This window comes from Haemorhous mexicanus, chromosome 1, assembly GCF_027477595.1.
Source record: "Haemorhous mexicanus isolate bHaeMex1 chromosome 1, bHaeMex1.pri, whole genome shotgun sequence".
Lineage (NCBI taxonomy): Eukaryota > Metazoa > Chordata > Aves > Passeriformes > Fringillidae > Haemorhous > Haemorhous mexicanus.
In genome coordinates this window covers 91,468,887-91,491,244 of record NC_082341.1, presented here as the reverse complement: position 1 = coordinate 91,491,244, position 22,358 = coordinate 91,468,887, and the positions used below count along the sequence as shown (strand labels likewise).

Sequence of the window (22,358 nt, the reverse complement as noted above, 5' to 3'; positions counted from 1 at the left end):
GCTTCTTTATTCAGAGTGTTTCTGGTACTTTCACCACTTACTGATTTCACCTTACTAACTCATTGTTCGCAATAAGATGGCTTCTTTTATTAATAATGATGAGTGGTATATCAGGTAACTTTTATGTCTGTCACACAGATTCATAATTAGTAACCACTTCATTCCCATAATGAGATAATGGGAGAAACTCAGATAGATTTGTGTGAAGATATCAAATAGCAGCAAATATAGACTACCAGCAAAAGCTCAAGGTTGAGAGGAAATAGGATTGAATTCAAAGTAATGTTACATAAGGTTGTTAACCTATCCTTGCTTATTATGTGGCAGAAGAATTGTCTTCCTTGAAAAAAATAAAAGGTGTTTAGCACCTTGTGGATAGGTTAAAAACAGAGGGGTTTTAACTGCCAAAGGAAAATAAAAAGTAATGTTCCTACGGGATGTAAGAAACTTCTTGTTCATACATGCAGTGACTCTTAAGCTGAAACTTAAAATATTTATTTAAAGTTTAATATTTGACGAAGGTAGGGTTTTTTTAAATAACAATCATATCTGTTTCAAGTCTGCAAGCCAAGATCTCTTTCTTTGTGGAGGTACTTTCAGTGTTTACTGTTTGTCAGCTGTGCTATCCACCAGATAAATGTCTTCTAGGTTTTTTTTAGTTATCACAGTTAATGCAGTTCACAGTTGAGAGCTTCTATTAGGTAATTTTTAAAAAGAAAAAATTCCTAAATGCTGTTTTTAAAAATAGACCCTAAACCAAAATAGTGTAGCATCTAAAAAGAGAACAGACATAGGAACTCCATTTTACTATCTGTGTAGGAATACTTGATTGCTGTATACCAAATTGTAGAATTTCCTTTGACACTTGCAAGTTGTCTTTGAATTATAGAAAGCAGAATATTTTTAGGACATATTCAAATAGTCAACTCATCTTATTCATAAACAAGGGAACCAAGACTTATAAGCAGGTAATTGAATGTATACCCTGAAATAATTGAAGGCATCAAGAATTTTGTAATGAATTACCATTTAAGAAAAATAAAGAATTTTGTCAGGTTTTGTGTCTATTTAGGAACAGGCATTTGAATGCAAGTTCTTGTCTACTGAAGAGAGATTTTCCTGCCTGTTTGGTGAGTTCTGAGGGAAGGGTAATTTTCTTCAGCTTCTGGCCAAACACAACGTTAGAAACTTCCAGCATGGGAGAATTGCTGATCAATTGTACAACATCATGGTCATGCTCTTCAGTTACTGATATTTTTATCACATTCTTTCAAATGAGTAGGATATGGAGGTATAATACATTTAAGAATATAAATGAGCAGATGTAAGAATTTCAGAGACTTTTGCTGTTTTCTAAATTTTTCATTTTGCCAGCTGCATTAATGAATTATAGCAGACAAATTTGAGGTCATTTTCTTCAAAATTAAAAATTAATTTTCATCAGAAACTTACCATCTACTTCTTAGCAACAGTGATCTCATTTTGACAAAATCCTGGTATATTTAAGCTCAAATGTTTCCAATACAGACAGTAGTTATGTTATTCAAATATGCACAATCCTAATCAGGGATACATAAAATTTTTTTAATCAAACATGCTAGAAATAACATTTTTCTGAATATTGAGTTAGAATCATATTATGAGCATAATTGAATTTATTAGTATTCCCAAGAGACAATTGCTGTTTCAGTGAGAACAAAACAGTCTTATTAGAGACACGAAAATACCATGTATCTGTTTGCCAAATATACCACTAAGCTGCACACAAAAGAGCTGAATACTTATTAATAGCAGCAAAAGGATTGAATGCTAAGTATGGTTATTGATGTGAAGTAATAAAAAAATGTAACTGGCTACTATGAACAAAATGATATGAAATGTATCTTTTAAATCCATCAGAGTTGATCTAACTGGTTTTACTGAAGTATAATGCAGGATAGTGGCTAATCAGCAAAGACTTGAAAAATAATGAAGTTAAAAATAATGCTTTGCTGGCCTAAATATCTATTCCTTTTTTTCTATTTTTTTGTTTGTTTGTTTAGGAGTTTCATTTTCAATATCACATTCAAGAATGTCACAAAGTGGCAAAACTCCACTTTGAGTAGTTTGAATCTTATCACAATTTTTTTTACTGGTTTTATTAATAGCAAGATTACCCAGCAATGAGTCAGCTCTACATTCAGGGTCATTATCAATGATGCAACAGATAAACCACAACATTAGATGCCACTAAGTTATTAATATATACGTATAAATATCCAAACAGTCTTCTGTGCACAATCACAACATTTCCTAATGTTGAGACTCCTGGTGCTGTGTGTACTTTTCATGGAATCCTAGAATGGCTTGGATCAGAAGGTCCATTAAATATCATCTAGTTCCAATTCCATGGCCATGGGCAAGGGTGCCGCCCATTAGACCGGGCTGCTCAAAGCCAAATCCAGCCTGGCCCTAAACACTTCCAGATATGGGAGATCCACAACTTTGGGCAACATCTTCTAATGCCTCACAACTCTCATAGCAAAGAACCCCTGTTCTCTTACTAATTCATTATTTTGGACCATGTGTGTCTTATTTATTTATTTTAAGGAACTGCAGTAATTTTATGGCTTTATCAATAGTTTTTGAATGAGTATATATCTATTTTTTTCTTTTCCCTGCCTTTATACCTAGACACTAAACAACATTAAAAATCAGAATTTGTTTTCCATAGATCATTCAGTGTAAAAAAGATGATGTTTTGAATAGACAAATGGAAATTATGGAAAAGTTTGGAAAGGCAAAAAATAGCATGTATTTAAATATGAAACATTTAGGTTATTCCTCAGGTTTATCTTAGATGTCAAGTTTTGAATCTTACTAGAATGCCTAGTTTCTCATCAATATGCATATCCTGAAACTACAAACTAAAAATCCCAAACTCTCCAGAAGCTGGATGTGAAACTAGGCTGGTTTCTAATGAAAAACATTGCCTTTATGTTCTCTAAATTAAATATTTCCCAAATGCTTTCTTAGAACATCCTACTTTCTCTAAATCAGATTTTTTTTTTAATCACACAACAGCCCTGCTGGCCAAGCATGCGCAGTCAGCGTGGCCAAAAGAAGGCTGGCTTTCCCTTTTTCTAGCTTTCCTTTCCCTGTATTTAGCATTATCTCCCCTCCAGTTTTTTCATCTGCAAGGCAGAGTACTTTGGGTTTTTACTTCTTTGTTCAATTTTGTGCAGTTTTATGAGTTGCTACTCCCTTTTTATGGGTTGGTGCGTGTGGAGTCTCTAACAGGAGGATGAGATTATTCCTCCTCCTCGTGATTTCTCAGGCTCTCAGATTCAACTGTTGGCTTCCAGCTCCATGCTGTGCCTCTTGCATGGTCTTCTACCTGCTATGCTTTGTAGTCTCTGATCCATCTTTGGGAAGAACATGACCTGTTCAGGGAAAAAAAAGCTTTCAAACAGCCAAACCAGCATGGTAATGAAAACAGAAACTTCCTAGGAATTAGAGAGGGCTGTGCAGAGCCTGCTGCAGCCCTGAAGATCACTGTCCTGCCTCAAAGCAAGTCCAAAAGAGAGGGCCTGTGTACAAATTGCTATTTGTACACAAGAAGGAATTGCAGGAAAAAGCTTTTTTAATCTGTGTTCTGTCCTTCTTGGTCAATTTGAAGTTTTTCTATTAAAAAGAAAAAGGAAAAACAGCCCAAAAGAAGAAGGAAGAACAGCCCCTTTTTTGTGCTAAAGACAGAAATCCTATTTAAGTTTTAAAATCTTCTGTTTTGTATGTGTCAAAACTGAGGCCAGCTCAGGTCCTATTACACCATTGCTATGTGCAAGCTCACCACCTCCTTTTTCTTAGGCCACATTTGCAGGTATTGTCATTGACTTGGGTATTGTTCCTGAGGCTTGCCAACCAAAACTATGTTCCTGTTTTGCCATTTTCTCTCATAGAATAATTTCAGATCTCTTGTTCTTATCTTTCCAGAATGCTCAGGTTTTTCATTGAGTGATGTGTATCTCATATAGTACAATCTTTTCTTATTTAGTCTGAATTACATCTCTATTTCTCTGTTCATTTCTGTTCAAAATGTTGCTGTTAATATCAGGTCCCTGAGTGCTTTTTATAGTCTGTATCTTGAATTTCTCTACTGGTTCTTTCCTCTATCTGCAAAGAAGACAATAAAGGTAAAAAAGCAGAATATTTTAAGAGATTTATGGGTTTATATATGAAAGAGATAGTTAATTCAGCATCCAGATTTGTTTCAGTTAGGGAGGGAATGGATGGATGAGTAAAAAAAGCAAGTAAGCAATGAATGAGAAATTACTAAATATCAAGTTTTGTCAAGTTCTTCAGATATTTTTTTCCTCAGAGTCTTGATTAAAAAGTTGTCTGAAATTATGATGTCTAAGTAACTTTGTCTTTTTTTTTTTTTTTTAATGCATGTACATTTTTAGGTCCGAACATGGATTCTTACAGTGGGATACACAACTGCATTTGGAGCAATGTTTGCAAAAACGTGGAGAGTCCATGCAATTTTCAAAAACGTAAAAATGAAGAAAAAGGTGAGGGGAAATAGACTCTTTTTTTGTTGCCCTACTAATACAATTCTCTAGTTGTTTTCATACCTTTCCTGGATGGCCACAGCCGTGCTGACTGTTCATGTGTCACATCCAAAGATCCTGAATAATTTGATATTAAGGCTTTTTGGTTTATTGTTTAGCCTCTCAGAGTTGGAGTCAAGCATCAGCCCTCCAGTCGTTATAATAAAAGGCAGAAATGGAGTTGGCTGTAAAATGTCAATGTGAATTTGGGTCTCTGCTTCCTCTTAGTATGTTGCTTCAGCATCCAGAAGTCTCCTTCTGGTAGATTTGTTTTATTAAATGTTTTCTGATTATATCTGTCTAAGACATGAGTATTACCTGAGGATTTCTCATGGATTGGTAGGAGGAGGCAAGAGAAAGTGCTGCTTGTAGCTTCCTATTTCTAACTGAAATTGAAATTGCATAAGTTTACTCTAAGACTGGTCAGAATGGAACCAGTTGTCTCTGTCATTTTTGGTACAGCACATTTTCTGTAAAGGATTAGGCTCAGTTTAGGAGTAGTGCAGCTCTTCATGATATTTTTCCCATTAAGCTTCTTTTCATACATGAAGTATTTTTTATGAGATGATTTTATTAAAAATTGGAAAAACACCGAGTAGAAAACATTTTGCTGGTAAAAACATTGAGAAATGTTCATGAAACAGAAAAACAAAATTAGTATTTTTATAGAATGAGCAGAAGTGCCAAGTGCAGTTCCTGTGTGCATCTGAACTCTGAACAGTTGTATTCTAATACCCAATCAGGAGTAATATAGAACCAAATTAAGTAGAAGAATGTTCTAAAACCTTGTCAGATTAGTCTTTCTTTTTTTTTTCTATGTGTGGTCATAAAAGATCTCTGTTGTTAATTTTTATTTTGCTACCACTATGTTATTTTTCCACAATTGCAATATGTAGGGAGTCTGTCACAATAGGATACATCATTCCCTTAGAAGGAATGGACTTTAGATAGATAGGGAGAGAGTTAAGTCAGTTTCTAAGAAGATTTATGTCTGAGGTTATTAAGGAATTACATGCTGTGTCTGGAACTGGATCTATTACTCTGGCACCACAACACATCCACTTAGTACTTCCCCCTCCTATTAGGTCATGACACGTTTGTTCCACTTCAGTATCATTCATTGTAAAAAAAAAAAAATATTAATAAATGCAAAATATCTTAAAACTAACTAAAATTATAAAACAAATTGTATGCCAAAACCAGGATACTCTGGGTGGAGTGAACCAGAAACCTCCCTTTTTGCACATGTGCAAAGAGCCCACTGCAACATATCAGTTTATACTACCAGAGTCTTTTATATATTTTTTTCTTTTTTTTCAAGGATCTTACACTTCGTATGTTAAACACTTCCTTTTTTTAACAAAGATGAGCCAGGATTTTACCTTCCTGAGAAATGAACTTTTATATTGCAAATATTTTTTTACCTGTTGTGCAAATCTTTTTGAATTAGTGAAGTCACACAAGACACTACAGTGTAACACATCAAAGCATTTACTTCATGACCTTTATTATCCTCAGAATTTTATAATTTCTCCAATACATACTATTTCAGATAGGAGTGAACAGATGCAATGGACTGTCACTGAGCTTTTGCTTCTTTTTTTTTTAAACATTACATTTTAGATCTGCAAGTTGCTACTCAATATTAAATTTCACTGTCTGTTAATTAAACATAATCCTCAAATTCTTTATTGCCCCTGTCCTTCAAGAGGTTCATCACCAACTACAAATTGCAATTGATTATGCATAGCTGGATGTTAAAATTATTTAAGATCAGTTAAAAAGATCATGACCAGTAAAAGGGAGATAAACTTTCAAACATCTGGATCATGACCAAAGAGCTTCTTTGCTCTGAGTGATACTGGAAGCATCAAGGCTATTAGGCTGCCTTCCTCGGGATTCTGGAATTAAGTCAACAACACATTTTGTTCTGTAAACTTTAAAGAATTCTTTATTTAGATATCTCACTCCAAATCACAAGTATGAATCATGAAGTACAACAGTTTTCTTTATGTAAAACAAATCAGCTATCCAGCTAAGTGTTTACCAGTCATATATTTTCTGTCTTTGATTTGCCAGGATAGATAAAAGTGTTTTTAGGAGTCGACTGAAAAACATGGCATTCTTTACTTATGTCTTGCAAGATTGACATTTCCATTTTCTGCAATGTAGTCTGCATCCAAAGTATTTTCTTTTTATGGATGCACAGAAAGTAGAAATTTTTGCAAACAATATCTAAACTGACAAATGCACAAAGGTAGTGCCACATGAGAAAAGCATGTTAATGTTTTCTGAGTTATTTGTGCCATGACAGAGCAGATTGGCATTGCAATCAGAGAAGGACAAAGTTCCAGAATTATTTAAGTAGCGTGGATCTTATTCATTTGTGATCACTTCAGCTACCACCTGTATATAAGTATGACAGTAAAATCTGTATGACCTTTAGGCATACCACCTTTGCCTGTCATCCTCAATATTTTCATGAGGAAAATATTTGCCAACAGTGAAATTTCTTCACAGGGTGAAAGAATCTCTGTGGGGCTGTTGAAAATACTGGGTAATTCATTTCTTGAAAGTGGGTGTTAAGTAAAGGAGAGAATATGATGAGTAAATCTGTTTATCTTCATCAGATAGGGCAAGCTTCTCTACATTTATTATACACTTTGATGTACAACGTGGCTTTTTGAAGGGATTAGTGGATATTTTTCTCAGTGTGAAGAAATATACAAAATTTTTAATAATAATAATAATACAATCCATATTACTGCAGTGGAAAGTGAAACTTAATGAGTTAGAGTGTCTTGAAGTAGTTGAAGGTTCTCATTAACAGCTGTTTATAAAGCTTTCAAAAGTTTATTTTATTTTCACCCATTTATATATCCACTCTTCTGTTACTGGAAATTAATAAACAATAAAATTCAGAATATACTTATTCTGTTATCTGACTACTAAGGATAAATTTCACAAAATTCCCAGAGCTCTGTCACCATCTTTGATCTTGCTAGGGCTCAAAGAAGCAAATTAAAAATGCATTAGTTTTAGCTGGAAACAGAGGGGTGCAAGGGGATCAATTTTTGTCAAATGGAAATGGCAAAATCAGTAGGAGGAAATAAATTATTTTCGAGTTTTGAAGAGGTTAGCGGAGATAATGAAAAGAGAAATAGAATTAGTATTAAAAATAACTGTAACAGTTATAATTGAGGTGCAGTTCTGGTTTTCATACCTCTCCTTTCTGTTGTTTTGGGCTGCAGAATGTCTTCTGCTCAGAGAGAGGTGAGGACTGGTTTTTTTGTTTCTCTTGGCAGCAGGAGGGCTGGCAGTGGATAAGAGGAGAGAGAGGAGAATATCAGTGGCAGGAGAGCATGTGGTGTCCTGGGGAAGCTTTAGCTAGCTGAACCATTTACAGAACAAAGCCTTCTGGAAAATTTAGAAGGATGAGGAGCTGTCTGTTTTGGTGGGAACTGCACTGTCTTGGGTTTTTGGGGGTGTTAAGCACTCCTGCACAGTGACTGCACCTGCACAACTCCTGAATGCCAAATAAAGCCCGTGCACTTCTGATAAATACCAGAATAGTCAGAAATTCAAAGCAGTGCTATTTAAAACCTCCATAGATGTTATAAATTCTGCTCCTACAAAGACAAGCATTTGGCCATTTGTAGATGGCTACTACTAAAGCATGAAGATGATCAAGGTCATAGTGTTGCCTTGTTGCATTTGTTGTATTTGAAAGTACAATACATCTCAGTTGATGCTGCCATGATAAGCTTGTCTTACCCGTAACAGAGTACACTCTGGCTCTGTCTATTTGGGCTTAATTCTTCAGCTGTGGCATCAGAGAAGGGATGTTTTATCTTCAATTTTCACTGAAAATATTATCATCGTACTCAGTTATTACTACTGCTGTAGATTTCTGGTGGCATATGTCTTTATGCTGACGAAGTTGTTGCAAGATAAATACAGAATATAATGACAAAAGGGATGTAGAGCAGCATCTTTTCTTGAGGCTTGTGTTGTTATGGTTTTACCAACATTATTCTACTCCTTCATATAAGCTTTTCTCTGTATTGGTAATATCAAAGGGAAAGAAAGCTGCAAATAATCACAACAGACAAAAATGACTTATCAGTCTAACCTGAGTCAGCTATGCCTGTCAGGCTGCCATCTGGCAAACCTATCGTCATCCATTTGGCCTGGTAGGTCCCTGGAAGAGTACTGAAGAGAGCTGAGGTCTTCATGCCTTGCAAAGATGGGTAGGAGATTGCACAGATTATGTTTTTGACAGTAGGATGGGGAAGGGAGGCTGGCAGTGCAAGGGAACTTCAGGGCCAAGAGACTGGGAGCAGGAAAGAGACTGAAGAGGAAAAATCAGGTTTCCTGCCAATTGCTTCAAGAGAGAAGCCTGTCCAGAAGGCAAAAAAAAAAAAAAAAAGGGAAAATCTTGGGATTGTATACTGGGAGAAGATACTGAAGAGGGAGACTGAATTTGGGTTAAAATTTCCTTGGAAACTAAATTTCAAAGACAGCAAAGGCAGGAAGGTCTGTAAGAAGTGATCAAGAAAGCTGAGCATGATAGGATGCAGAGCCTGAGTTGGTATTTAAGTGGCAAACTGTAATTGAAGGACTAGGTCTGGTTTAAAATTAGATTAAGATTGAAATTTAGAGGCAGAATGGAAGGCCTGAAAAGTAGGGATGTAGTCTAGGAAAGGAAAGCAGGAATGAGAATGGAGAAAGAGGAAAACTTGAAATTAGGACTGGCCAAAGTTATTTCACAAGAAGTGTGGGCAGAGGATAAAATCTGATCACAGGATTTTGGAACTTTACTGTTCTTCTTTCTATTGCTGTGTGTCTATAAAACCTACAGGCAAAATATGTACCTTGTCTTCCTGCTATGCAGTTGTACAGATCCTGATGCCTTCTAGTGACTCTTTTAGCTCAAGCTGATGAGGTGTGCAAAGATGTGAAGGCTCCCCTTGCTGATGCATGCAGCTCTCTCTATAATTGAATCCTCTTTCCATTTTCTCTATGAAGAATGGGCTCATGAAAACGTTAAAAGTTTTATGTTGTGGCTGAAAAGTCAATAATTGAAGAACTACAGCTTGCTAGGATCTCTACGATGTACATTTCTTCCCCTGTGTGGATTATTAGGACAACAGTGAAGCCTTGGTCTCCTACAGAATGCCACTGTCATGGAGCAAACGTAGTGAGTCTGCTCTGGGCATGCAATAGGACTGTGCAGTAAAAGAGAGAGTTTTATGTTACCATCTTTTTCACTTAAACCAGAAAATATGCATAATGAAAAAGGCAGTAGGAGTTTTGAGAAAGGTGGTCTCATGTATAAGACAGTTAAGTGCCAAATGAAGAAAAATAACTACTTTCCAGAATTATTTGTTATGCTGTAGAAATCTCTCTGAGCATATTTTTCAGAAATTATTCTTTTGTTTCTTTGTTTCTGAGAAGCAAATCTATTACCTGGGTGAAGCAGTGCAGGAATTCTCAGACATTTCATCTCGTTACCTTCACACTCCATTTTTTAACAAATCTGGCCACCCCACCTGAATAACTTGTACATTTAATGGTTCAAAACCAGGTGTATAGAAAACTGGGAGGGGTAAGAAACCATCCAGGCTCTTTCTGGGGATAAGGGTACCTGGGTCACTCTGAGCAGTGCCCCATCCTCATCTCCCAGGCCGGGGTGGGCAGCAGCTGGCTCTGTGCTCCTACCCTGCATGGTGCCAGCTGCAGGGAAGCTGCCAGGTCCTGTGATTGCACAGTGTCTGTCCCTGGGGAGGAAAAATAGAGGGGAGAAAGCAGCTGGAGGCTACACAGTTATGGGTTTATGTGCCTCTGCCTTCTCTTCTCAGCTTGTGTCTGTTGATTGCTATCCCCATCCCTCACTTGAAAGCCTCTGTGAGGAAGTTTATAGAAGGAATGTCATCTCTGGCTATAAACTTTCATTATAAGGTTTTTTAAGCCACGTGTGGAATTTAGAATTTATTACAATCTATGTTTTTCCTCACTAAAGCCCTGAAGAGGTTTAAAAAAGTCACCCATTATCTTAATCTTTTAAAAATAGATGAAGCAAAGGTCTCCAGATTATGTTGACATAGGGTTTAGGTCAGAACCTCATAGGCCACATGTCATTTATTCAATTAAATCGTATGTAGACGTAGTTCTGAATTAGCATAAATGTAGTTTGTGTTATCTAATCAGTTCTTTCTGTAAATTCTGTTCTAAAATATTTTTCCAGGTCAGTTTTCAGGCTGTAAATGTTTATATTTTTTCCAGGATTTTTAAAAAAATCTTGGTGGAGCTTTTTGTGTGTATAACAAGAAGTAATATGATGGATTTCCCCTAGGATACACTTGTATTCTACTAAATATATATGAGAGCTCATAAGTCTGGAGAGGAGATGTGTCAAGATCCAAAAATTTGCTTTGGGTAACCATACCAACAGTACAACAATCTATTAGGGACCATCTGCTGAAAATGAACCAGCATATGGATACCTAAAGAAATGCTCAGTGTTATTGTTCAGTCTTTGAGAGTAAGAAAGAAGACAGTTTGAAATTTGCTTATGTTTAGGATTTTTTTTTTTTCATTATGAATATTTACCACTGGACCAAGTAATCTCTGATACTTACAGGGCAGTGTAAATTATTCAGGTGTGGCTTATGGTTTATTAATAAACAGATACAGTATTTCCTAAAGTGATATAAGTGAATACTAAATTATTTTGATTTTTTCCCCCAAATAGCTACAACTATAAATTTAAAGTCCAACGCTTTAAAAATAGTCAATGTAATCTTGGAATCCAAACTTAGATGTAAACTAAGCATCCTGGTTTTCATAAGAGCTGATCAGCCAAAATGTCAACCAAGGAACAACAGGAATCATATTTCAAAAATTAACATTCATATAAATATGGAATGCAGAGTTAAATCTCAAGCTCATGTCACAGGAAGAAGCTGAGCTAATGAACTGTACATCTAGGAGAAAAATCTGCTTTTGAAGTAATTTATGTATGGAAATTTCTGCATGGTACAGCTTGATAAGGGTAAACCTTAGCAGTGACAAAACCAGTGAAAACTCTATGTGAAATGTAAGTGCTCATAAATGGTGCTACAACCATAATTTCTATGTATTATGAGACTATTGGATGACAGAGAAATAAAGAACATGTTGCTATACAGTATGAGGCAATTTATTCCTGAATAGCTTGAAATTGGATTGTAAATGTAATCAAGTGCATTGATGTTCCCAGCTATTTGGTAATGATGAAGTATGCTTTCCCAGAGAATTTTTCATTAAGGAAAATATTAAAGTCTAGGTACTTTAATGTAATACCAAACAAAATCAGAATATTTCTTCCTGAACGTTCAAATCTTTCATGCACCTTTTTTTTCCTGAAGGTTTGGGTTCCTTTCAACTCCAAAGGTGGGAATTCACAACTCTCATAGAAAGTCCTTTACATTTCTGGTCCATGGGTTCTTGAGCTCAACAAGTGCATTTCTCTCAAAGGTGAATTTGACCTGCTGTGTTGGTGGGATATGCAGGTTTCTCAAGGCAGCACATCTTGCTTTTCTTATGGTTGTGAGCAGAAGTTTACACAATGTTGAGGCTTTTTTCTAAGACTTTTCTCCAGAACACCAGCAAGAATGGTTGGTTCTAATGCTGTCAAATTGGATTTCTTAGTGCCATTTTTAGACTAACATGATGTTTATTTTTGTCCTTTCAAAAACGTTTTGTGAAAATAGTCATTTTTCAATATAGATTTATATTGAAAAACAAATTATGTGCTCGTTATGGTTGGATTACCAGTGTTAGTAAAACAATCATGTCTCCAATTCTCTAGTGCATTATAGTCAAAACTGAGGCTCGGGCCTTCAAAAACGAAGATTTTTATCACTTTTTAACCCATCACTTAATCTCTCTCCATCTCTAACCTCTGAAAAGTTTCTATCTTCTGCTTCCCCTAGGGAGCATCTCCACTAGGATATTCCTATTTTTTTTTTTTTTTTTTTTTTTTACATGAGTTGGAAAAGAGGAAAGGTATCTTCCACTGGATTTTTTCCCCTGGCAGCAGGGCATAGAGTCAACACATCCACATTTGCAATAGCATTAAAGGGATAGTGAGCCTGCCCAATGATGTAATTATCCTAAATAGGAGTCACCAAAGAAGAAAAAGCACATTTTAGAAATGTGTGCTTTAGCAGGCTAGTGACTGTAGCTTTTTAATTCTCAAAGGCAAGCCTTTAGATCTTATCCAATTGTCCATCATTGTCAGGAGTATCATGCACTCCACTATCCTGAAAGGTAGTCACCAAGTTCTTAGACTACGGGTGTCACAGTAGATCCTCACTGGAAACAGACAGAAATGTTGGGTTTTTGTTGTTTGTTTGTTTTTTTAATTTATAAGTTGATATACAAGTCTTCTATCAAATCAGTCAAAATACCTCTAAGAAAATAGAACTAATAGAACTTCGCTTTTTACTCTCTGTGACTTACTGGTCAAAATTCTTAATACTACAACATGTTTTTTTAAAACATCAGCATTCACTCATTAAAACTAATGTAATTGCAGCTTGAGGCATTGCCAATACTAATCATACAATCTATTATAGGAAGTACTCATAATAGCTGTTGAAAAAAACATTGTGGAGTTACTGGGAACAATGCATAATGTGTTTTCAATAGTCCTTTTTTCTCATTCCATTGCACAATAGAAATTAAGAATGTATTATAGTTCACTAAAATATTAATGGCTTTAATAACTCTAAGATAGAAACTCCCTCAGCCCACATAGGGTAAAGTTCACCCACCCACCACTGAATTTGCATCCCCAACCTCCTGGCACCATCCCACTTGTGCCAACCCACTTAATGTAGGGGAGCAAGCCCAAGGTGTCCCTGAACCATACTGGGAGAAAGGAAAGGTTAGTTATGCAGTGGAGAGAGTATCCTGAAGGCGAGTTCACAAGCAGTTTTATGGTCCCTTTTGCAAGCTCTCAGACTTTGCAATTTTCTTCCCTGCAAACTCTATTTTCTTTCTTTCCCCTCCAGTTCAGAGGGGGCACTCTGATCAGCAGGATTTCTGTATGTATCAGGGAGAAGAATACTTGGTTTCAGATTTCTGAGAGCTTTTGTAATTGATGTCAGCGATATTCATTTAATTGAATAAGGTCTGGGAAGCTTCACAGAGCGATCCTTTAAAGAGAGTTTCTCTCTACAGATTCCATCCCAGGAGTCTGGGGAAGAGACTACTGAAAAAAAAGTCAATTAATAACTTTAGGTGTTTATCCAGTTAGTGCCAGAAGGCAAGGGACTACTCTGTCAGCTAGACTAGACAGGGTTGATCTACACAAGAGAAATCAGAATTTCCTTCTTAAGCAAAAAAGATCCTACATTTTAAATGGAAAAGAAAATAATATACATTCATATCAAAACTTATTAATAAATGCAAAAGCACTTCCAACCTTTCTGTGTTTCTATGAATTCAATTAAAAACCCAACAAACAAACAACTTGCAAAGATTTAACTAATATAGCTTTAAATTTAAAGATATTGTTCTGACAAATGGAGGTGATCTGGTAATAAGGAAACTAACTTTGAAGGAAAGACAGGAGTAAATTAACTCTTCAGTCATGCTAGAAAGCTGTGGAAATCAGAGAGTACAAAATTAATTTTGCATCCTGGAGATGTAAGTTTTCATATGTAAGGCTCTTTCTTCACGGTTTAGAATGGAGTTCAGCTTTAAGGTCTATGTCATGAACATTTGCAGACTTGGTTTCTAGTAAGACAAAAAATAATAGAAAGTTTTCCCCAGCTGTAACTATAAAAAACAAACCTCATGTTTAGTTAATATTTATTGCCAAATTTCCAGGTGATCCCACAAACTGATGATAGGGTCATCCAGGACACAATGGATATGCTTTAGAAAGCAAATGAAAAAAGCCTGACAAAAGGTTTATGCAATAATAACCAAACGGACAGCTGAAGTTACTGTGGCAGGTGGTACAGCCTGTGATAGCTCTAGAAAATCCTCAAGAGTTTCCATGAGCAGAAACTTTATCCCTTTATGCTGATTTGATATCTCCTGTGAACAGACAGCAAAGTCTGTGGAGAGTAAGGACTTCGATCTGTCTTCGTGGTCGTGAGTTTTCAGAATATTTTGCTTTGCCCATACAGTGATGTTGCTGAGAAAAAAATGGCCTACCAGCTTTTGTTCTGAGTGAATTTATTTTGAGGACAGATTGCTCCATATCCAGATATCTAGTCCAGACTGGTGGCAATGGCATTTATAGCAGTGTGCAGATCTGCCAGGATGAGACAGATTCACCTATCCAATCACAGATGGTAGAAAATATGACTCACAGATGCTGCTGTGTGAGAGCTTGGCTTCGGCAAGGACTCAGAAGCACTTGCATAAATGGATTTTATTAGCTACCATGTATTTCTCCAAAGGCTGATTTACTGTTTGCTGGAAGGAAAATGAAAAGAGAAAAAATGAGAACCTTCCTCTTAAAGAAAAATGACATTTTTGATTGTGAGGAGCCTCACTAGCTCATTACTTTCTTTTGTCAGACAGAGAATTTGTTGGATTTGCAAGATCTGAGTCAAGACTCCTTCAGTGCATCTGGTGATTCCCGAGGAGTGAATGTACTGAACTTAAGGAGTTCTAGTGGGTGGGAGTGATGGCTGGGAAAGCTGGGCTTCCTGCGGGTGGAAGGGGAGAGCAGCAAGCCTTTTAGAAGTGCTGTTAGTGATATACCAGTGGCATTTCTCAGGGCAAATCTATTTTAGGACAAGCTGCTAATAACTGGCAGAAGTGAAAAATAATTGAACCTCTGTGTTTTGTTCTGAAAGCTAGCATTCTGGTGGAGAGTTCTGCTTCAGAGCTGTATTCCAGCAGTGGTTTTGCCAAGGACAGAGCAGATGGGTGTGGGAGGCAGCCCCAGGTGCCCTACATTCAGCCCTCTCACCCTGCAGCAGCACCAGCACCACTGTGTTTTGCAGAGCTCATCACGATGGTCTAGGTCACTTAGGTTATCTTATGGGCTTTCTTTTGCTTGCCTTCCTCCTGGCTGTCTGGCAGAAGTAAGGTATGAATAATACCTGCTGCCAGTGACAGCTGCTGTTATACAACTCCCCTTCTGTCCAGAAAAGGACAGAGTAATGCAGGAAAAATTACTCCAAGAGGCATCCAAGGAAGAGCTCAACTATTTGCTGTATCTCTACTCTTATCTTTTTCTAATAACTACCTGTCCAAAAAAAGGTTACCAAACTAAAATACTGATCTGCTAGTGCAAGTTCAGGTACAAATGAAAGATGTACAAGAGCAAGAAGAAGTGATGTGATAACATTAGCAATGCGATCATGAAGAGGAAGTTATTTATTTTGATTCTGTGAGTGGATTATCAGTATTACTACTTTTAATAATATCCTTTCACTCTTTTGCTTCTGGCATTGCTGTACCAGACTGATTAGTATTACCAGGGGTTGGCAAATCTGAATTCAATGCAACCTTACTTTCAATATTAAGACAGTTCATAAAAATAGGGAAGACATTGGGCTGCTTACGTATCCTAGGTAAAATGTGCACTATTTCCATTTGAAAGATAAGATATTTTGAGTGGGTTTTTTTTCAAGGAACCTTTTAGGCTTAGAAGAGCAGAGGGAGACATTTCTGGCAAGATGCTTTCACATAGCTTTTAGTTTGTCAAATGTATATTTTCAGCTGTGGTTAATTTTCTTTACCTCCTCTTGGGGGGTGGGGAGTGAGGAAGGGAGGGACATGTTTCAGAAGAACACTAATTTTTCTGACCTTAAATCTTTTCCAGGATAGGTGGGATGAATTGTCTTTTAAAGGCTTTTGTCCCTGCCCACTGGCTACTGAGAAAGGCTAAACATTAATAGTTCAACATCCAACTTCAGTAAAATAAACTACATCAGTTAAAAAGGAAGGCCAACTGAAATATGCCAATACAATAAATTCCCTAGCAATTTAAGACGGAGGAAAAGAAATTTGAGTTAAAGTGTCAATATTTCATCTAAATCAAAATTCTCTATGGACTTGACTGCCCATTGTTTTCTCTTCCATGTCTCCACTCATACTAGGAGTAGTAATAGGTATGTTTCACTCTAGGCCTGTTTGCAGGCATTACAGAAGAGATTAAAAAACTCATGGGCTTTTTTAACAAAGGCTAACCTGTTCCTTTTCAGCTCTGATTGCCACTTGATAAACAGCTAAAAGGTCAGACATAGTTCTGTTTTCCCTAAGAAGACAAGGGACCAAGCTGCCTCTGAGAATCTTTGCTTAATACCTGCTTTCATTTTAGCTTGATAAAGAAACACGTTTCAACAGTCTTCCTCCCCCTGCACAGCACACCAAGGCACCTTTTCCTTGCAAAGTTCTCCTGGCCAAATCATCCAGCAGCAAGACATATCACCATGAAAGCTGCACCCTCCCCTTTCACCTGGCCTCTCCAGACATGCCTGTGCTGTCTCAGAATTCTGAGATGGGTGTACTGCTTCCTTGCTGCCGCAAACATGGGGAAAGCATCTCTTTCCAGTGCTTTATGGCTGTGGTAGCTACATGGATTTACATAACTGGTCTCAGGAAATGAAAATATTGTATTGAGTCCTTTAGCTCTTTCTGATTTCTGGCTTTTATTTTTACTCTTAGTTTATTCCAAATTATCTATAAAATAAACCAGCAGATTAACAAGAAGTGGTGCACAATGTTGCTGAAACATCTTTCAAAATAGAAAAGGTATCACACCAAGCAATATGAAAACCAGACTTTCTAAAGTTCTTTATACATTATTTCAAATTTTTGTCATTTTCATCATTTCCTTCAGCTTGATAAGAATGTAATGCAAATACAATTTATTCTATGCAGGAATACTAACCTTGCCTCTATTAAGATTAGCTGACACTTCTGGCTTTTTAATGCATTTTTGAAATCCTAATAATTTCATCAAATTGAACGGAAATAATCACAACTTGCTTAAGCTTCTCAGGCTTAATATTTTTGAATATTTCATTTGGATTAAGTCAACTGTTTCCCAGAATGGAAATTTGGAAAAAAAAAGATGTGTATTTGTCCATGTTAAAGCAATTTGGCAGTAACTTTTGACTATCGGATGAGTGTTCTTAATAATAGAGGTAGATATTAATTAAGAAGCCATGACCTTGGACTCAAGAACAGAGAAATAAAATTAATTTAGGCCTGATATTTCAACGTGATTACAACTTTGCAACTGAAATAATGCAATTGCAGTATATTATTTCTGTGTTGCTATGTGTACAACAGCAGAAATTACATAGGGATTGCATGCAGTTATAAAAGACTCTAATACATGGTTTGGATTTTTATTTTTTATCAGCGTCTCTTGTTTTTCTGTTTGGAACCTAAACCCCAAGCAAAATTAAAAGCATGTTTTACTCTAGATGTGCTTTAAAGCCTCGGACCTTTGTAATATAGAAAAAAAGCATCATTCCTTCTTGCTCCCTGGGTAACAGAGGCAAATATTAAACACATAGACACAAAAAACCTCCAAAATAATCTTCTGATGGCTTCTGCATTTTCCACATCCAAGAAGGTTATAAAGGAGTGAGCACTAAATCTTAATGAAAACTACCTCAATGCCTTCTACTCTGAGAGGCTGATGAACATTTTTCCACATTTGCAAGCATAAACACAGTAGTGGTTCCCTAGAACATATTTTTCTAATTTTCCAGGAGTTAATATTAAACCTGGATTACAATATAAATGTTGGAGAGTCTTCCCAAAGTCTTTTTAGAAGTGGGAAAGCACTTCAGATACTTCTAATAACCATGAAATGAACTAAAATAATTTGTCTTGCTTTCATCTATCTATATTTCTTTTCTTTGTTCATTGTTAAAAACCTTTACTATTAGCAACCTGTGTCTTTCTCCCTATATAGGAATAAAGCTGTATAGGGTCTATCTGTGGCTCATGGGAATCTCCCTACTTCTTTTTTCTTTTCTTTTTTTTTTGTCTCTCCAGATCATTAAAGACCAGAAGCTACTGGGGATAGTTGGAGGGATGCTACTGATTGATCTTTGCATCCTGATTTGCTGGCAGGTTGTGGATCCTTTGAGGAGGACAGTGGAAAAGTATAACATGGAGGTATGTCCTCAAGCCCAATACTAATGGTTGCATATCAGTATCTGCAGCTTTCCATAAGATTAAGCTAAAGATGCAGTAGGTAAAATGAAAGCAAGTCAAGCTGTGTATTTTGGGGGAGGAAGGGTTCTGGTTTTCAAAACCATATAGAGAAGTGTAAGAAATTCGTGCCTGCTGGGCTGCTGGGTCCAATCTGGCTAGCTGGAAAAGGAACAGCTGCAACCAAAAGAAATTGTGTATGTAGTGGCAGGTGCCACCTTTCTGTCACTTGTGAGACATTTTATTTGCAAGGGTTGTAAACACAGGAGAGTCCTCAGCTAAGACTCTCTATTAGAGTCTGTTGCAATAAATAATAGATTATCAGAACCCATTAGTGAATTTCAGTAAGAGCTCATTCAAGATAAGTGCAGGAGAGGTCACTGCTTAGACTGCATTCTTTGTGGAGATGGTCAGGAATTATGTTACCCACTGCTATATTTATTTGCAGTAATTTTATGTGCATGCACCCATACTGATTGTTCCTCTCTTAATGGTATTCCCAGAAAGGTCACACGAGCAATTTTGATATGCAGGAGGCAATAGCTTAATGCCAGCTGTACACACTTTCCAACACTCTGGTTGGTTTCTAGAAGTGGAGCTGAAGTAGAGCTTTCTGGACAAACTAACAGCAAGAAACATGGCAGCAACAATTTATACCAGGAAAAAACCATCTATCTGTATGTAGATGTGCATTGTCTGAGAGTTTATTGCCTTCAACATGGAAACTGGTGATATCTGAAAACTAGATTATATGAGGACAGTCTAGAAGTGTTAGTCGCTTCTCCTATATGTGGCAATCAGTAAGAAAAAAACCAGTTGTTTTTAATTCTGATGTTAACATTTGCAAGAAAATATATACCATTTCATTCCACTGCTTTTACTTTGTTCTTACTTTGCAGTGTAGCTCTGGAATTTTATTAGGAGAAGATTTTCCTTTTTTAGTATAATTTGTTGAAGATACCCTAGAACAATGCCTCTTAAACTGCAAGGGATTTCTTTGAAAAAAATCATTTTAGAATCTGAAAAGATTTGTCTCAGTCATTCCCTAGAGTTTGAAAGACTTCCCAGCTAGTACACTTGTCAATAAAAAATAGAAAATGTAACTGAAATTTGTCTGCTGGAGACACTTCTGGTCTATGTGTGCAAAGCTTGAAGCCATAGCAGCTTGTTGAGAACCTTGTTTATTTCATTTTGCTCCAATTGTATTGTAAGTGATATTACAGTTGTCAGTATTGTTAACATTTTCTCTGCTCATCTGAACCCAAACACAAATAGTCCCAAAATCCAATTAAAATAATCTCAGATAGAGGGAATTTTACTTTTTACTTTAGTTTAAACTAAAGATCCTGATATCTAGTCTTAATTAGATTCACTTGAGTATAATGTCCATAGACAGCAGCAGTAGTGTGAAGTTAAACCATAAGTACCATATATCTAAAAAACAACATTTACTGTAGTTTTAAATGATTGCAATTTCCATCTGAACTTTTCAGTGTATATTCTTTGATCATCTAATGTATAACACTAAAAGCTTTGTGTGTTTTTTCCACATTTGGGGCTTCCAGACTACAGGGCTGCACACCAGTTGCCTGAACTTTGCATAAGAACTGAAATTCTGGAATTACATAAGCCCATGCAAAGTGACACTGAATGCACACATGACAATGTTTGATATTTTGATCCCTCAGCATAGAATTGACTTGAACTTACTGTTAGAGCTCTTAGCTATTACTGTAAGTTGCACAGAATATTTTTTTAAGCTAATGGATTTGGGGTGGGAAGGAAATAAAAGTATCGTGCTAGCAAACGTAGTCATTAAACTATTGTATGTGCATTAAATATGTTGCTATAAAAGCAGTGAGGTGAACTGCAATTTACTTTCCTGAAGCACACCTCTTCGGGTCTCAAAAAATCTCGTGTAAAAGTAAATGACAATTGTCTTCACTGCTATTATTGTTGTTGTTGTTGTGTTATTTTTTAATTTTTAGGTTGCTAAAGTGTAACGGTGAATTCTTTAGTTGAGTTTGATGGAGCAGATATTATCTTTTCTGTGTTTGAAAAATACTTGCCACATAGTAAACACTACTGGTGGCAAGTTTCTGTTTTATTTCAGGAATATTTTGTAGTGCATATTTCTTGTCCCACTTGATTCTGTGAAATAATTTCAAAGGGATTATTTCTGTCAGTTAATGCTAATACAAGTGATAAAGATTAAACTAAATGTAGGCTCCAAAGTTATGAATGCAATCAGTCATTCTAGCTAATGAACCATTTGAGCTCTGTTTATGAAAACTCATCAGCTTCCTACGTGATAGTTCTGCATTTGGCTTCTGTCGGGTGACCCTCTGTTAGTTGTGTCTTCATAAACACATGAATCAAAGGAACCAAGACAAGAAGCCTAGAGACTGGTAATGTCCTCTGCTATTTGCTATTATTCACAAAATAGTTCCTTTTAATGAAGCAACAGCAGTAAATTATCAAGAACTTTTTAAAAGAGTTCTTAAACCCACAACTTTAAAATTCAGGCTCCTTTTCTGGAGTTTTTTGCTAAGTCCAAGCAACCCATGCCTTATAAGCTGAGGATAGGCAGTCTGAATCTAAAAATACAAAGGGAAGTGAAGGCATTTTTAGAGATTTTCTGGCTGTTACAGAAGGCAGAAATCCTAAGGAATGTTGGATCTGTCTGTTTTCAGACCATTTTCTGGCATCCTGACCCTACAGGTATGGTTTCTTTAGGAAAAGCACATCTGTGGCTGCCATAAGACACCACGTTAAAAGTTTTAATGACTGAACAATAAAGCATCCAGATCCTCTAGTCATCAGCAGGGGAAGTAGTTTATGGTATACGGACAATAAATTTGCTGGATAAAAGAAAAGAGGTTAAAGGCCAAGGCAGGGACAATGTTAAAACTTCCTGTACAGTGATCTGCAGAAGAACCACAGCAGTGTCCCTATGCACTTTTCCTAAGAGGCTCGATTTTCTCATAGTGCAAAAGCATTTGATAACACAAAGAGCTTCTAATCTTCAAGCAGCAGTGTAAAAAAAAAAAAATAAAAAAGGGAATATAATCCATAATGTTACCTCTTTTTATCTGTTTTCCTTATTTCCCTACCTGTAACATTTCTCCTTTTGCTAATTTTTCAGACCAGTGGAGAGACCAATCACTTTTTTCCCTCACTTATTTCTTCCTAGGCTGAACAAGGAATTTGCTTTTTTCATCATGAGTCACCTTTTTTGTCATAATCAAAATGATTATGCTCAGATCTGAGACAGGTCCCTGCCAGACTGTTTCTCCCAGTTGTGTGAACTGGAGTGCATCCTTCCTTCACTGTCTCACTGGCTGGGCTGCCCATGAGGAACTAGGGTGCTTCTGTGGATGCTGCTATAGAAGAGATTTGCCAGGCTCTGCCATTGTTTGCTTTTTGACCTGCCTTCTTAAGAAGGCAATGTTTATGTGCTAGGATGCTCTGTGTGATTTTTTTCCTACTGCCTGTTTCAGTCAAATCTGACAAATTTGAGCAGATACAGTTTTTCAGGACATAGGACCACGACAGACTTGCTGGAAACAGCCAGCTGTGTGG

General features: G+C 36.5%; 1 protein-coding gene across 1 annotated transcript in view; it reads left to right on the top strand.

Moving 5' to 3' along the window:
* The window catches only part of LOC132325328 (gamma-aminobutyric acid type B receptor subunit 2-like), a 33,750-nt gene extending 12,971 nt beyond the window's left edge, over positions 1–20,779 (top strand). The window contains exons 5-7 of the mRNA XM_059842556.1: positions 4,443–4,550; positions 18,618–18,740; positions 20,765–20,779. Of these exons, the coding sequence (XP_059698539.1) occupies positions 4,443–4,550; positions 18,618–18,740; positions 20,765–20,779 (246 nt within the window). The remainder of the gene's footprint in view (positions 1–4,442; positions 4,551–18,617; positions 18,741–20,764) is intronic.
* Positions 20,780–22,358: the final 1,579 nt, after the last annotated feature.